This window comes from Callionymus lyra, chromosome 3 (assembly GCF_982586985.1).
Source record: "Callionymus lyra chromosome 3, fCalLyr1.hap1.1, whole genome shotgun sequence".
NCBI classification, from domain to species: Eukaryota; Metazoa; Chordata; class Actinopteri; order Syngnathiformes; family Callionymidae; genus Callionymus; species Callionymus lyra.
Window position 1 is genome coordinate 39,695,275 of NC_141820.1, and position 17,107 is coordinate 39,712,381.

General features: G+C 39.9%; 1 protein-coding gene across 3 annotated transcripts; it reads left to right on the forward strand.

The window, feature by feature from the left end:
* Window positions 1–147: 147 nt before the first annotated feature.
* Window positions 148–15,139, forward strand: plxnc1 (plexin C1). 3 transcript variants are annotated; one of them, XM_087787949.1, is made up of 32 exons: window positions 148–659; window positions 741–1,397; window positions 1,722–1,844; window positions 2,887–3,021; window positions 3,106–3,206; window positions 3,365–3,470; window positions 3,538–3,700; window positions 3,777–3,882; window positions 3,993–4,074; window positions 4,160–4,201; window positions 4,288–4,421; window positions 4,483–4,662; window positions 5,011–5,113; window positions 5,506–5,676; window positions 5,750–5,914; window positions 6,278–6,377; window positions 6,460–6,561; window positions 7,320–7,423; window positions 8,307–8,348; window positions 8,416–8,540; window positions 8,800–8,998; window positions 9,062–9,208; window positions 11,186–11,354; window positions 11,439–11,539; window positions 11,882–11,954; window positions 12,126–12,160; window positions 12,239–12,334; window positions 13,746–13,909; window positions 13,972–14,119; window positions 14,195–14,335; window positions 14,401–14,475; window positions 14,841–15,139. In XM_087787949.1, exons 1-32 carry the CDS (start codon window positions 405–407, stop codon window positions 14,982–14,984), a joined length of 4,488 nt encoding a protein of 1,495 aa, XP_087644075.1. In that variant the 5' UTR covers window positions 148–404; the 3' UTR covers window positions 14,985–15,139. The 3 variants fall into 3 exon arrangements, with proteins under 3 accessions (XP_087644075.1, XP_087644072.1, XP_087644074.1); XM_087787946.1 differs by having other exon boundaries at window positions 148–1,397; XM_087787948.1 differs by having other exon boundaries at window positions 148–1,397; window positions 3,993–4,068.
* Window positions 15,140–17,107: the final 1,968 nt, after the last annotated feature.

The window sequence follows — 17,107 nt, forward strand, 5'->3', positions numbered from 1 at the left end:
TTATTTTGTCATATTTATCATAATTCAGCGTTCTGATCAAATGCGGGTTTTATTCTTTCTTTTCGATAAAGTATTTTGAGGAACTTTAAGAAAAATGTACTATACTTTAATTTAGAAAACATTGTCTAAAATAGACCTAGTTTTTTGTTTTGGGTTTCTTGTTTCATCCCTAAAAAAACAATGAAACACGTGTAAATGGTCCTGGGTCCTGCTCACATGGGGCTTACAATTGGAACAGCAACAGGTGTGAATTGTATTAAGAGAGTACACCAGTGTTTTTTTCTTTCGCAATGGGGGAGTGGAGTGTTTGAACCGCACAGTTGTGCATCCTACTTACGACACGCACTTCTGCTTTCTGTCAACCCAGGCAGCAGGCCCAGGCCACACGGGATGATCTGAGCAAGATGTCGCTGCTGTTTGTGTGGAGCCTCGTCCTCGGGGTGTCTGGAGGGGTGAGCATGACCTCTGGTCAAACTCTCACTCTTGACGGGGACGCGCGCCACATGCTCGTGTCCAACAACACCGTGTTCGTGGCCACGGATGGAAGTCTGTACCAGCTCCAGCACGACCTGGAGGTCGCGCACAGGAGAGATCTGAAGCTCGTCAATGAAACCTTCACTGTCAAGGTGTTGTTGCCCTTTGAGAGGAATGGAACCCTGGTCAGCTGCGGGGTGATGGAGAAGGTGTGTGGCTACTGTGAGGTGCTGGACCTGAACAACGTCAACTCTCTCATCTACAAGGAGAACATCCTGGTGGGTCCAAGAATGCCAAATGGCTCGTCTGTGCACTTCTTAGTGAACATGGAGGGTTCTCAGGGACACCAGGTCACATACATCCTAGTAGCCTTGGAGCAGCTCACCCTCCCGGCACATGGCACCGCACAGGTAAGCACCTGCCCCACTTTCACCGATTCTGTACCGGTTCTTCTGTACGACACCAGTGACGAGGCCAAGAGAGGGATCTTCTCCAAGGCAGGCGCCTTGTCCACCTCAGGTCTGCGGAACATTCACAAACATGATGTGGAGTTCGTAGATGGATTCCAGTTTGGCTCCGTGATCTATCTGCTCTCCAACGTGTTTCCAAAAGTCGATGCAAGGAAGGACGGGCCGAAGAAACAGGGGGTCAGAGTTCGTCTCGTCTGGATGGATGGATCGGAAAAAAAGTCTGAAACGTTTCAGTCTGTGCGTGGAGCAACCTTTGAGTACCCCTGGAATGAAAGCAGACTGGTGACGTCATCGGCGGTGCAGAGTCCACGGTCGGTGCTTTGGGCAGGTGTGTTCAGCCTGGATGGAGGACCAGTCCTCACCGAGTTGGTCTTATTCGACATCACTGGAGTGAAGTCACGAGGTACCTGTGACCCGGACTTCATTTACCGGGCTACTAAATGCAACGACACGGTATGGATACCTCGAAAAAGATTGGATTTAACTTAAGTCACTGTTACCTAAGATTTAAACATGTTCTGTCTAGTCCTACTGTCAAAACGGTTTAACTGCAAATTGGCGTCAACTTCACGTTGTTGCCATTTCTTTTTTTACAAAAAGATAAATTTGTCTCTCTGTACTTTATATGAAAACAATGTCTCTGACCTAATGCTGTAAAACTGTTTGGTGGTCACGTGACACTCTGACCAGACCATTCATTAACACAATAAAATAGATTGATCACTTTAATATTTATTATACATGTATCAGCAACGATGCACATGTTTTTGTTTCTAGCTAGAAGTGATCAAAGCAGAGAAAGCTCTGTACAGGAAGAACTACATGACAGCTGTGTTGGCGACAAGAGTCAAGACATGGATGGTTTTCTACATCGGAACAGGAGACGGTCAGCTAATAAAGGTAAGCCTAACAGATGTACACGTCTGAATTGAATCATTATCTGTGTCATTTCAACTCTATCGGCAGCATTAGTCTTCTTAATATCTGACTGTACTTTGTAGGACTCAAATAGCACTTATATCTTTACAAGCCTCACATAATTTAAGCATCGAAAAGAACATCTTTGCATTAAGCTAAGTTAAGACCTGCTAGATTGAAATATTAGATTCAAGGATGTGGTTTAGAGAGATGTAATCACTAATGTTGGACGACAGACAGTCGAGAAATGATTTGCAGATAAAGACACTCAAGCCTCTTTCCTGAGTGGACCACTGAACATTCAAGAATCACTAGTGAAGACCTCCCTCGCTTTCATCCATGTCTTGTTTATTTGAATGATGAGAACAAAATAGTTTCATTTAAGAAATTATATTTAGACATTTTTCATGTTTTCTTGATAATAACCACTTACTAAGCAATAACTTTGACATTGCACTTGCTGTGATATCGTTTCTGTCTGTAAGTCACATGGCAAACATACAGGTGCTACTACAATAATATCCTTTGTTATAAGAAAAAAGTGTCCTATACTTAGGGTAAAGTAGTATGCAAGTCCTGAATGTTACTATAGTCTATCCGTGCTGTGCCAGTAACCTCTCTTCTTCTTACAATATTGAAAGAAGATTTATTTACAAAATAAGCTTCATAATGACTTGTTTTCACATAATTGTACAATAGGAGACCTTTCATTATTATTTACATCAATTTGGTTTTAATTTATTTGTTTCTTGACCAGCTTGGGGTTGATGCAACTTGATTTAGGGCAAAATTGGCAGTATTCTCTGCCATCACAGTATTGCCATTATCTTCTAACATGATTCAGAATTTTAGTTTTGTAACACCCTGTGTGAGATTGTACTTTTTATATGGCTTACCACAGCGTCATTAAATGAAACACACAGAAACCACAGAAAGGCCGTTTTTTATTTATTTATTTATAGCTTTACTTTATTTCAATTCATTTATATGTAAAATGATTCTCATTTGCTCTCGTTTCTGTCAGCTGACTGTGGACAGCAACTTTCAAACAACATGTCCCAGAGTTCTGTACCGCACCAGCAACGATCGCAAAGTATTTCCGAAAATGTACATTGACGACATGGATGGTAGGCACTTGTATGCAGTCTTCAAAAACCAGGTATGTTTCCGGCCGCATGTTTCAGTCAACTTGTGTGCAAGTTGTGGTCTGAAACCAACTGTTGAACTGTTTGATCTGTTGCAGGTGAAGCGTGTCTTGCTTTCCAACTGCAGCTCAAAGACGACTCTGGAGAAGTGCTGGTTTGCTCAGGACCCAGCCTGTGTTTGGTGTAATCCTGAACAAAGGTCAGATATTATCATCTGCTGGGGAGTAATAACATATGGATTCACATGTTCCCCACTGTTATTAAATTACCAAATCAAATTTGGAAGCTTAAACCAAAGTTTTGATGATTTACAAGCCTTTAAAATGGTCTGTTCATTTTTTTCATTAAACAATATAGGTGCATGTTTGTTGGTGATTGTCGGGGTGAAGACTGGATCTCGTATGCTGCAACCTACCAAAAGAGACTGGTCTCTTACAAGCTTGTGGAGCAAAGCCCAAGTCAGGTACCCCAGCTACTGAGTCGACAGACCTACTAACTGTAATTTAACCTAAAGCTTTTACCTTACTCAGATTACTCTCACAGTCCGGGCTCACATCACTGTGGGCTCAGAGGTCCGCAATAAATTCGCTTGTCACTTTGCTGGAGGGTCTGGCAATATTTGTGAGACGGATACTCTGCCCAGTTTCCCAGAATGCACCTGTCTCCTCATCAAGAATATTCTATTCACAAAAAGTCAGTCGATTCGATTTTAAAAACGTCAGCCTAATTGAAACAACGAGGGAACTAATGTGGTGCTCTGCCACAACAGGAGCAGAGTTTGTCCATGTCAGGATGAGAGTCGGGAATTCAACAATAGAGGAAAGGGTGACCCCTCAAAACTGTACAGAAATCAAGGGACCACCCACCTCTGTTCTGTAAGACTCATTTTCACAATACAATTCTTTATTCATGTGGGTGTTTTATTCACTTGAATTGTTTTTATTTATTTTTTAATGTGATTGTATCGATTGCTTTTCCTTCCCAGATGTCTTCAATGTGTTGCAGTTGGGTGTAGCTGGACCAAAAACAGGTGTTCCTGGCATACTGAAAATGATAAAGATGTAACTGTATGAAGTTTTCCCATAATAATAAATTATTCAGGCACAAAGGTTGTGAATATCATTCATCCGTTCATACATCATCCTTTTGCAGGTCAGTGATTGTCAGTCTGTGGACCCGAGCATTAATGGTTCTGTGAGTGTTTGAGTCTTCCTTCCCTCCCCAACTGAGGTTGAAAAGAGAAAATAAAACATTGATTAATTGTGTCTTTTTCGTTTCAGATACCAAGCATCAGTTCCGTTACACCAAACGCTGTGTCCTTCTATGGCAAAAATCAGGTAGTCTTGTCAGGTGATCACCTCGATCTAGTCACCAAAGTGAGGATTCAGTTTGAGGTGGACTGTGACCCGCGAGAGTGAGTACTCCCTGTCAGGAGTGTGAGATCACATTAACATCTCATTTTGTGCTCTGTTCAGGTCTGATGTATGGAACAAAAATCAGACACATCTGGTGTTTGGCGTCCCCCCAACAGACCGAAAAGGTGTAGTCAACCTATGTGTCCTGCTTCCGGATGGCAGTTGCCATGGAAAGGCAAAAGTCACTTATGTATCTGCGCCAACCTGCAGTGGTTTCTCACCCAACAGCTCCTGGATCAGGTAGCTGTACTCATTTGATAATAAAACATTCTCTAACAGTTGTGAATATTCTTTGTATTTTCATGACATTTGCAAACATTCTAGTTTTGGTTAAGACTTGAATTTGTAAATATCGGTTCCAGACTACTGATCTTATCTTTTTCATTTGTAATCTATAAATGTTAAAAAAAAAATGACAAAAAAAGTATTTTATTTCTCTTCATATATCAAATGTTTTAAATGTTATGATTAATGTTTTATTTAAAGTTAAGAAAAATTGCATGATATCCGTGTCTCCTTCCTGTTTCCTGCCAAAACATGTCAGCAAGTGTGATAATTATCTCATCACTTCCTTCTCTTCTCTTTCAGTGGAAAGAGGAAGATCACACTTTCAGGCTCTTATTTAGAGACTGTGGAAGGGATTTCTCATGATCAAATGCCACAAAAAATCAAATTCTCTTTGACCGGCCAAGTGAGTTCACAAATATCCACACAGTTTATATGATTGCTAGGATTCGACCAGGTCCAGGGTTACATGCAGCACTTTTTCATGTTTTTATAATGTCATCCAATTTATTTTTTGATTGATTTTACATATTCCTAATAATTTCCATTTCTCCTTTCAATTGAAGACAAGAATAATGCATATACCTAAATAACTTGTAATTCAATAATACATTTAAGATTAACTTTGACATTGTTATGAACTGCTGTTCTTTCTGCGATTTATTTATTTTATATAAACTCTTCTTTTACACATCATTCTAAACACAATTCTCCCACTAATTTAATACATCAGGCTGGCAGATCATGTGACCTTTTAATCTCATCCTGGTTTATTTAATCATCTCCTCTTTTCTGAAGAATCTGACGTATGATACCCCAGCAGTTGAAGAGGCGAAAACAGTATCTGTGTTACTCAAAGTTGCTGTCCAAACCTTATCTTGCCCTCAAAACCTCATCTACTACCCGGAACCTGTTTTCATGAGCTTCACAGCCACAGAGAAGGTGGACGACGTAAGCATCACAATACAGGTGGGTCCACATATCTGAAATGAATGAAATGATGGGCTGGATCTTCAAGGGTATTTATGTTCTTGAATTGCAGAAAAAAGTCGACAATCTGGAAATTACACCAGCAGAGTTGTCCATTTGGGGGGTGCAAAATGAGGAAGAGTACCCCTGCATCAATATCTTTGGAGAGTCAAGTGACAGCACCGAGTTTTTCACTTGTGAAATCCAGAACACAGATAAAGTATTTCAGGAGCTTAAGGTATGTTCACTTCTCTGTAACATCAGTAGCACAAGAAGCGAGAGTTTGGAGACCCAGAGGTGAAACTGCAGCTCATGAAATAATAATAAAACATGAGAATATGTGAACAATCGTAATTCGAAATTCAAACCATATATATATATAACATGAAACATTAGAAGTACTATTGTAGTTAATTGTAAGAGGGCAAAAGGGTAGCAGAAGCCCCCTTATAATCTTCAGTAAAATCTGGTGATTTCCATAATTCAGTGCCATATGGCAACTGTAAGTACAACATGCGAAATGAGGTCTAAAATACCTTTTGTGTAATTTTGAAATTAATGCATGGAAACTCAAATTGAAATGCTGATCATTTGCTTTCAGATTATGTACGGGGACAGGACGGTAACACTGAAGCAGGCGTCCTCATTGTCCCTTCTGATTTTGCTCATTCTGCTGCTGCTGATACTCATCATTGTCATTGGTAACAGTTACATTGTATAACATTCACATCATTGGCTCCTTCACTTTTAATACTGATTTTGCTTTTCTGGTCAACATTTCAGTGGTGGTGATAGTTTACAAGAGGCAGCAGAAGAAACTAACCGTCAAGATGAACAAGCGAATGGAAGTTCTGGAGATGGACATAAGGAATGACATCAGACAAGGTGGATTTGGTACTTTAATGGATTCATCTGGCTCTTGTGAGAATTGCTTAGTTTTAATATTGCAATTTGTATACTTAATTCAACAGAGAGTGTTACAGCTGGTGCTGCAGCCTCAGAGCATACAGTATTTTTTTATCAAGCCAACTCGTATCATTCATATTTCATGGGCTGACTTTATGGTTGCAACACGTTTGGTCTTCGGTCCTCTCGGCTCTTAGTGACTGGTCCTTGATATTGAGTCTGCTATCCATGAATCTGTCTAGTCTTCCGGGTGGGCAACGATGAAACCTGTACAAAACCTTGTTGTCATCTGAGCACATAACAATTGTGATGTTATACCTTCATTTTTTTGGTTCATCAGAAAGAGCCTTGAAGTTTATCATCACTCAAAAAAATTCTATTTCTCCTTTACAGTATATTAATGTATTATTTTGGTAACAGACCGGAAGCTAATCTAATATAATGTTTAGGGTGTGCTGCAATTATTTTTTAAAAAAACATTAGTAAAGTTAGTTGAAAAGTTTGACCTTCCTTTTTGTTTCACACCAAAATGCAAAATGCTACGAGATTCAAAAAAAACAGTTTAAGTGTGAAATTAAAGTTTTTGAAAAATTCCTCTTGAACATCAACACTTTAGATCATTTATTCATCAATGAATGCCATGTTATCGAAATTCTATGAAAGGTTATATGTTCCAAGTGTTTTATTGACAAAATTATATTGAGCAACAATGAATGTGTGATCTTTTCCTAATACAGGTTTCGTGGACTTGCAGACGGAGAGAACAGACCTGATTCAAAGCAACGGAGCCATTCCTTTCTTTGACTATAAGCATTTCGCCTCAAGAATATTTTTCCCTGAGGTAAGACAAAAAGGGTCAGCCTAGTTTAAAATAATCCCCCTCTATACACGGACTGTTTACTAACAACAGATGTGATTGAGGAAGTGTGAAACAGAACGCTCACAACAGGGGAAATGACTACCCGAAAGGAAGTTTCTGCTATTTCAACTGTTTTCACACATCAAATGAAGGATCCTGAAACAAAGGCACAACAACAACCATTGTCATAACAAACACTGAGATGATATTAACAAGAAGTGAGGAGAAACTGTAGTCTTTCGGTTGCTTTGTTTGAAGAGACTCCGATTTTTATTCGCTCTGATTCTTACCATTATATGGATCTATTTCGATAACAAATTCATTATATTCTCAGTGAACAAATGTTCATTGAATCGAAAGAAAAGCTGTGTTTTATACATTCACATTCATAGTAAATTCAAAATATAACAGTTAATAATAGAAAATAAACATCTCCGCTGAAATAACAAACATGCCTAGATATGTATAAAAGCTTAACTGACACAACAACAAAGAGAATGTCAGTGCATTCATGAATAGGTAAAACTATAAAACTATAAACAAAATTGAAGACGAAACGATACATTATGAAGCAAAAAGACGCTTAAGATACACTCATCACAGGATCAATGACTGAATGAATCACTAAATGCAAGCAAAATCCCAAATTAGTATCCATGACCAAATCACTTAATGTAACACTTAATTAAAATTATTATATAATTAATTTGTGACTATATTTATTCTTAAAGCTTAACGTGTTGTTGTTTTTTTTTGTTGTTTAATACCCTCAATGATCACTGCTTTACTTGTATTTTTAATTAGATTTTTCTGTTAAGATAATTGTTGTTGACGTGTCATTTTGCAATTTCCCTTTTCTTTCCAGAGTGATGCAATGATGGCAGCATGTATTGCAGACATTGGCCAGGTAACGTTGGATCTTGTAACTTTGAAGGATCTTCTGCTCACGTGTTGCCGTATCTGCTATGGATCAGAATGGAAGCAGCGAAAAGCTGGACGAGAGCTGCCGAGGGTTGTGGGAGCTGATCCAGGATCAGCTCTTCCTTACGTCGATGGTTCACGCTCTTGAAGAGCAGAGCACATTCACCATCAGAGACAAGTCAGTGCTATTTTCTATTTATTTATATAACTGGTTCTAGTAAAGAACATTAAGAATCATTTCAGACATGTCATGGTGACAGAGAGTGACCTAGAGGTTTGCCTTGTAACCAAGTTCCTTATTGTGAAATCCTCTTCCTCAGACTTCAAATAACTTCTGCATTAAACAAGGACTCTGAACCTCTGAGATTATTATTTTCATTTGAGCGTACCGTATCAGATGTCGAAATGAAAATGATTTAGTTGAGGTGAATCTGCAGGTGCATGGTGGCGTCCCTGCTCTCTGTGGCTCTCCACAGTAAGCTGACATACCTGACAGAGGTGATGGAGGTTCTCCTGAAGGACCTAATGCAACGCAACAGCAACACTCAGCCCAAACTGCTGCTGCGCCGCACAGAGTCCATCGTGGAGAAGCTGCTAACCAACTGGATTTCCATCTGCCTCTACGGCTTTCTGCGTGTCAGTAAGAGATTTGTTAACATAGTTGAGAGTGGAGGACAATCAGCTTCCTTTTCTCTGCAGGAGAGTGTGGGTCAACACTTGTTCTTGATGGTCAGCGTTCTGACTCAGCAGATCAGTCAAGGACCCGTGGACTGTGTGACGGACAAAGCTCTTTACACACTCAGTGAGGACTGGCTGCTGTGGCAGGCTCAGGACTTCAACATACTGGTATGCACAAGACACACACAGTTTCCTAGTGAAACTGATTCCTCAACATGAGTCAGCATAATTGGAAATGGGGTGTAACAATGGTGAAGCTGGGCTCTCAACAGTCTATTAAATGAACACTAACTAATGTCACCAATTATATCAATAATGAATGGTCAGCAAGCCAGTGTAGGATGAAATTAACTTATAATTAACTGTGAAAGATTAACGATGGCAGAATCCTTTTAAGAGATAACATTTTATGACCTTTTAGACTTTATTTACATAAGAAAAGAAGCTACCCGAGCATCCATGACACACAATTAAGTTCATGCGACCCCAATAGCACCAATCAAAGTCGCCCTATTTTGTTAAGTGGGGTGACTTTCAAGAAAATATGTTTTTTTGTTGTTGTGCATCTCCCTATAAATTCACCATCCACCGTTATCCAAAGTTTGGTCGAAGACTTCCCTCTCTCTTGGAAGTTCTACTCTGATCTTAGAAGTCTTGGAACAGTGTACTTGCAATGTTGTGAACACTGGCACCCCTGCCACAGTCAGCATGTGCATCAGTTTGTATCACAATAGGAAGGGTCTCTTTGGGTCAGTTTCAGGATTTGTCTGCTATCTCACATATTTTCTCTTCTCAAAGGTACTTTGTAAATGTTTTCCTAAATCAACATGCAAAGTTAAAATCTGTAAATATCATGTCAACTTTAGTTCAGTTTCAGGATAGATTTCAATACTTACATCATGATTGAAAGTTTAAACTACACTACCTGTCATTTTGCTTATACTACTACTTATTCAAGAAAGAATTAAGTTTGCAATAAACAGTGCAAATAGTAAGTAATTTATATTTGTAAAGCACTTTTCGATGTAGCTCTATTAACTAAAAGCACTAGAACAATATTTTAGTAAAAGTCATGCAAAAGTAATATAAATGTAGTGTAACGCGTTTAAAATCTAAATACAGTTATATTTAATGTATCTAATTACATTTAAAGTGATACAAAATGAATGATGCATTACCACTCTGATGTAACTGCCCACACTGTTTGTCAGCATATTGTACACCTCTCAGAATCATCTTGACACTTCTCTGCAGGAAGTGGGTTATAGGAAGACGAAGCTCCAATTTCAACAGAAACCGCAACTTGTTCTTGTTGACTGTAGTCAACACATCTCATTTCAGAGGCTGAATATTAACATATTACGCTCTGGCTGCCTCCTGCTTTCATTTTGACAAATCTCTCCAACCACGGCTTCAATTTAGGCTCATTTCCGTCCATTAACAGACACTGTATTTTTACCACAAGCCTGCTGGCTGGAGACTAATGATGTTTCAGTCTGTTGCTGTGCAATAGAACGAGCCACACAACTATTCATCAGTTTGCTTCACACCACATGGCTACGTTATGGGTCACTTTCTGGTTTGCAGTTGTTTTTTGTGTTTTTTGTGCTGATGTAATGATCTTTCAACTCAGTTTCGTTGTTGTTGTGTTTGCTTACTTGCTATTTGTTGTTGTCATGTATTGATTGTAGCTTTTATGTTTCCTTGTTAGTTATTATTTTGCAGTTGATGGATTTATTGTGTTCTGGAGATTCTTGTTGTTTATAATGAATTAGTCATTTCCCGCAAAGGATTGACCGAGCTTAAGCTCATCGTTAGTTAAACAGAATGTACTTTTATAAATCTGTAAAGGATTTGTTATAAGTGACCCACCTCAGAAGTGAGATTTTCAAAATGAGTAGTTGTCTATGACATTTTGACAATGTCTTACTTACTTAATGTCCTGGTGACTAGTTTTTGTGTCTTTATAGTGTTCTGTTGGTTTTTTTTTGTTTTGATCGATGATTTTCATGTTTGGTAAACCTGTTTTGTTCAATAGTGTTATTTAACGTCTGTTTCATACTAGCAGCAAGCTGCTGAGAAAATGTTGATTGTGATTATGTTTGATAATGTCATAGTTGCAGATTCTGCTCATGTTCTCCTCAGAAACTAAAGGTTCTCTTTGCGGTGGGCAGTGACGGGGAGGTCAGTGAGCCGCTGGAGGTCAATGCCCTGGACTGTGATGCGGTGGATCAGGTGAAAGAAAAGATCCTGTCCACCTTCAAGGCTAAGTTCGGCTTCACTTACAACATACCAATCAGGGAGGTTTGTATCGGTAAGATTGTGTTTTTAAGTGAAGTTGTTTATTGTTTTTAAGTTACAAAGCCATTTACAATAATAATCTCTAATTGTTTTTCAGAATTTGAACGCGAAGGATTATTTGTGTCTCTGGAAGAAGTTGATGCAAGTTCAGAGGTCATTGGCAAAGTGACCATGCTCAATACACTTAAGCACTACAAGGTAATGAAAGTAACAACAATGCAATTTAAAAAATTGAATCATGTGAATGAAGGCTAATACAAAAGTGTGTGAACAATTTGTTTTTTGGGGGAAAAATCTTATTAAAAGTCCTATTTATATATTTGAAATTTGTATAATAAAGCAATTATTTAATTTCATTATAAAAAATATTGTTAACAGCATTTCTCTCCTTATCATCTAATCGTAATACTAACAATAAAAAAAAGAATTAGGAAATTAAGGTATTATTCAACCATTTAAAATTGAAATTGTTAACAATAGAACTAGATTCAAACTTTTTAAAGACATTTCTTCTATCTTTGGTTAAACTTTAATCTTTAGGTCCCTGATGGAGCAACTCTCAAAGTGCTTGCAAGAAGTAAATCCACTCTCAGCCACCAGGAGAGTGTCAAAGGTAACAACGAAGTAGAGAACATTTTTGACTTGAATCATCGTGATAAATCAAGTACTGTACGACAACATGTGTTCAATGCTGCAGACTCAACAGTCAGTGGTGCAAAAACCAAATGAATAATATACCCAGGTTGTGAGTTTGACTTGAAATTCTAATTTCTTTCAACTCTAGATGATCAGAACTTCTCTGGGAAATACTTCCATTTGGTATGAATTGGCACAGCAATGTTAACGTGTCCTAAAATCACTCTTTGTTGAATAATTTGTGTAAAAACCTTCTTACAGATTGATCCTGATGTGGATGAGAACCAGGGGAAGAATCCAGAGAGAAAGAAGTTAAAAGTGAAGGAAGTTCACCTCACCAAGCTGCTTTCCACAAAGGCAAGAGGAACCTTTACTCATAATAATCATCAGTTTTATCATTTTATGCTCAAGAGGAGCTTTTTCACAATCACAAATTGCTTCAATTTAATGAAAAGATAATCAAAGGAAATCATATGTTTAACGATGAGACTAGAGAGAAGAGGGGAAGAAAGAACTGTGGGAGGTTCTGGTTCGAATTGAATGTAGTCTCTTGCCCAAGGGGAGAGGGGTAAGAAGTCTGTAACAAAGTGGATAAGGTTCAGCTTTGATTCGTCCCTAAGTCTTGAAAAGTTGGTAGTCCACAGCTGATCACCTTCTCAGCAGCATTGCAGTCTGTTCTTGCTGGAGTCACTGGCGTGAGGTGAGGATGGACTCTATGATGGCCGTGTAAAACTGCACCAGCATCATAGTCGGCAGACGGTGTTTCTTCATTAGCCGCAGGAAGAACATCCTCTGAACATCCTTCTTGGTGAGTGAGCTGATGGTTGGCTCCCACTTAAAGTCCAGATTAGTCCAGAAAGTCCACAATCATCTCCTCTGTTTTGTGGCGTTCAGCTCCCGGTTGTTGCAGCTACACCAGGACACCAGCCAATCAATTTCCTCCTGTAGGAGAATTCATCCCCGTCAGTGAAGAGGGTGGTGTCGTCTGCAAACTCTATCAGTTGAACAGACTGATGGTTAGAAGTGCAGCAGTTGGTGTACAGGGAGAAGAGCCAGGGGGAAAGAACACAGCCCTGAGGGGATCCGGTGTTGAGGGTCAAAGTGTCCGAGACAGTTGTACCGAGCCTTACATGTTGGCTCCGGTTCGTCAAGAAGTCTATGATCCACCTACGGAGGATGTCACGCACATTTAGCTGGTAGAGCTTTTCTTTGAGCAGAGACAGAAGGATGGTGTTGAATGCAGAGCTGTAGTCCACAAACGGGATCCTGGCATAGGTTACGGAAATTTACCATCAATACAACAATGAATCCAACATAAGAGCATAACACGGACGAAAATCACATACAACAACAAGACAGTAGCATCCACAAATTAAGAAATGTCTGAAAAAGGGCCAGAAACAAGTATGTTCTTCTATCTGCCCCCCTCTATCATTATAATGTTTTCTGGTGTAGACTGACACACATAAACGAAAACAAACAACAAAAAAAAACAGTGAATAAAAAGGCAAAAATAGCATAAATGCAATGCATAAGCAAATGACGAGAAGAAGAATTGAAAGATAAAAGGGCATGACTTGTTAAAAGATTGAATTGAATTGACATTTTGATATGCATAGTTGTGGAGAAAACAAACAGACAAACAAAATTAAGGTGGAGACTGAGTTTGGTGGTAGGGAATGAAGAAGAAAAAACACAGGTCTCAATTAGTGTCAGCTTCAGCTAAATGGAAATAGTGCGCCCTAACGTAAGCTGGTGTTACTCTCAGGTGGCCGTGCATTCGTTTGTGGAAAACCTATTCAGGTCCATTTGGGGTCTGTCTCAAGGACGGGCGCCACTAGCCGTCAAATACTTCTTTGACTTCCTGGACACTCAGGCCGACAACATGAAGATCACAGATCCAGACGTGCTCCACATCTGGAAGACTAACAGGTGAAGAGTCCTGGCTCCCAACAGTTGCTCTGCAGTGTTGGTTCATCGTTCTCCTCACACAGTCTGCCGCTGCGCTTCTGGATCAACATCATGAAAAACCCTCAGTTTGTGTTCGACATGGAGAAACAGTCACATCTGGATGGCTGCTTGTCCGTCATCGCTCAGGCCTTCATGGACTCTTTCTCGCTCAGTGAGATGCAGCTGGGGAAGGTGAAGTACACACTTTTTTATAGTGACTTTTTTTATAGAATATCTAACCAAATGGATATTCAACGACTGTTTCAGCATGCACCAACCAACAAGCTCCTGTATGCCAGAGACATCCCAGTGTTTAAGAAGGAAGTGAAGATGTACTACAAACACATCCGAGACCTGCCTCCCATGAAGGAGGCCGAATTTAAGGACTTCTTGCGAGAAGAGTCAGAGGTAGACATGTTTTACAATTTTCAAAATTAGTAAGAAAATATAAACTACTGAGTCTTTACTTACAGAAACATGAGGGGGAGTTCAACACAGCAGCTGTCCTCAGAGAGCTCTTCAAGTTCGTCCTGAGATACTTCTCAGAGGTTGGTGTTCTTACTTCCGAGTCAGATGAAGACTTCAGGAACATACTTATCAGTCTGTGGAGAATCTTTTTGGCATGTGCCATTTCTTCTCCAAGTTGGATATCCAATGTGTGAAGAGATTCCAGTTTAGTAACGCTTTCTATAATTAATAGTGTTTACTTTAGAACAAAAGATTAATCTTGCAATGTTTCAATAAGATCTGTGAAATGATTTGAAACAATCAGGTGTCTTAACTTCTGTGTTGAGATTACTTTATACAATTAGTCTAGTAACTTTCCAGACAAGCATAAGTAATTAGAGAGGTGTGTTTATTATTTCAAATATTTCTGCATCTAGGAGATCCTAAAATTGTAATTTATTTGCAGATCACAGAGAAGCTGAACCAAAACGGAGCGCCGGCTGAGCTGAAGGAGCAGCTGTCTCATGTCAAAAACATATTTGGAGGAGTCAAAAGCCGTCCACAATCGTTGATGCCATTGAAAGACTGTACACAAAAAATGAGGGTGTGACAACCTCAGTGCCTTGTTGACCAACAATATGTTTTATACAGCAGTAACAATCCTTCAAATCTTTAACTTTTTACGTGTGTTTTCTGACTATAAAGATGACCTTACAGATTCACCGCTTGAAAACCTCAATGTTTGAAAAAGAAATAAAAGGTTATGTTTATATAACAATGCTCATATTTTGCTTTGTAATTATTATTTATTCTACAAACACTGTATTTTCTGCCCCCCTTTTTCTTTAACAAACACTCACTAACAGAAGATTTTTGGTATGATGATTTTGTTTCTTTTATTTTTTTGTACTCATGACATATGTTGCGGCTTCCAAACACAAACTTTTCGCCGCTGAGAGTATGAGGTTGGGTCCTCAGGTACGTAGATTTATGACGCGCTTTGGTTTCCTTGTGATAACAGATACGCTGAGATCCAGATATGCTTTTGGTGCATTTATTGTTATACAAACAGCACAGTGTAGCGTGCAGCGCTTTCCAAAGTCTTTCTGATAGGACGGCGAGTATCCGTTGATGCACTGCTGATCACACTTGGGGGTGTCCGTCTCGCCCTGGCAGGGAGGTCGTGTTCCTTTGACGTGGTGTTCGCATGGAGCAATGGTGTAGCTTGTAGCGTGTAGCGTTGAAGCCTGTAGCGTTGAAGCGTGTAGCGTTGAAGCCTGTAGCGGTCAACAAAAATTACGGCTACTTCCAACCTTGACTCTCTCTCTCTCTCATCTGCGTCACCTGTGAGTGCCCACCTTTACGCACACACCTCCGCACGCACACACGCCTACTCCCATGTGAACCGCCCCCTCTGCAACACACACACACTCAAACACACCGTGCAGCACATCTTCAGCCTGTATGTCTCTTACACACCAGCCCCTAATTATTAGGACTCACATAATAATTCACATTTCAAACACAATAGGAGACATAATAAATCATATCAATTTCAACGAAAATGCAAAAAATGTCTAATAAATTGCTCAAGTCCATGAAAAATCATTATACCAAATATTCCTTCTTCTGGTCGTCATGACCAATTAGTGCAAAGTCCAGCACAAGTAATAAAAACAAAAACAAAACACAAAGTCCATATAGAGGTCAGCACTGTCCTCATGCTGCCTCCTCCTTCTCCAGCAACAAACACACCTTGGATATGGGTCTGTCCAAGCAACTGGTTCTCGTCTTAATCCGAATTTGACGCACAAATCCCTTGCGATAAGGTTTGCAAGACACGTCCCATAATCCAAGAATTACGAGGTGCAGTACTGTTCATAAGAAAAATTAGATCTCCTGCGACAAGGTTTCTCTGGACTCCAGTCCATCTCTGTCGCTCCTGTAACAGAGGCAGGTACTCCTTTGTCCAGCGCTTCCAGAACAGATCTGTTACTGTGCCACTTGGTCAAACAGAATCCCCCTTTAGCGCACAGAGACATGAGCTCATGACAGAGGGTCAGTGCTTCCTCCTCTGTTGCAACTGCCACCAAACAATCATCCACATAAAAGCAGTGCTGCAGCTTGTCCACTGTCTCCACCTTATGCTCATGTCCAAAATCCTCTGCACATTTCTTGAGGGCAAAGTTGGCGCAGCTAGGGGAGGATGTAGCTCCGAAAAGATGTACCTTCATCCTGTATTCACATGGTGCTTGGTTCAAGTCTCCTTGTGACCACCAGAGGAATCGCAGCAGATCAGTATCATCTGGGGGCACTTGCACCTGGTGAAAACATAGCTTCATGTCAGCCATGATGACGACAGGTTCCCTCCTGAACCTGGTCACAACTCCAATCAGTGAGCTGGTTAGATCGGGCCCTTGCAACAGCTCTTCATTTGGAGATTGTCTTTTGTAACTGGCACCACAATCAAAAACAACTCTGAGTTTTCTCTTTGTTGGGTGGTAGAAACCATGGTGCGGTATGTAACAGACCCTGCCATCACTTCTTTCCAGCTCTGCATCAGGAACCCTTTCAGCATAGCCTTTACCAAGCAGATCATTAATAAAGGTGTTATACTCCTTGTAAAACACTGGATCCCTCTGGAGCCTCCTCTTCAGATGGTTTTGACGCTGTTCCACCACTTTCCTGTTATTTGGCATGCAGACGTTTGAATTTTTCAAAGGCAGGGCAACC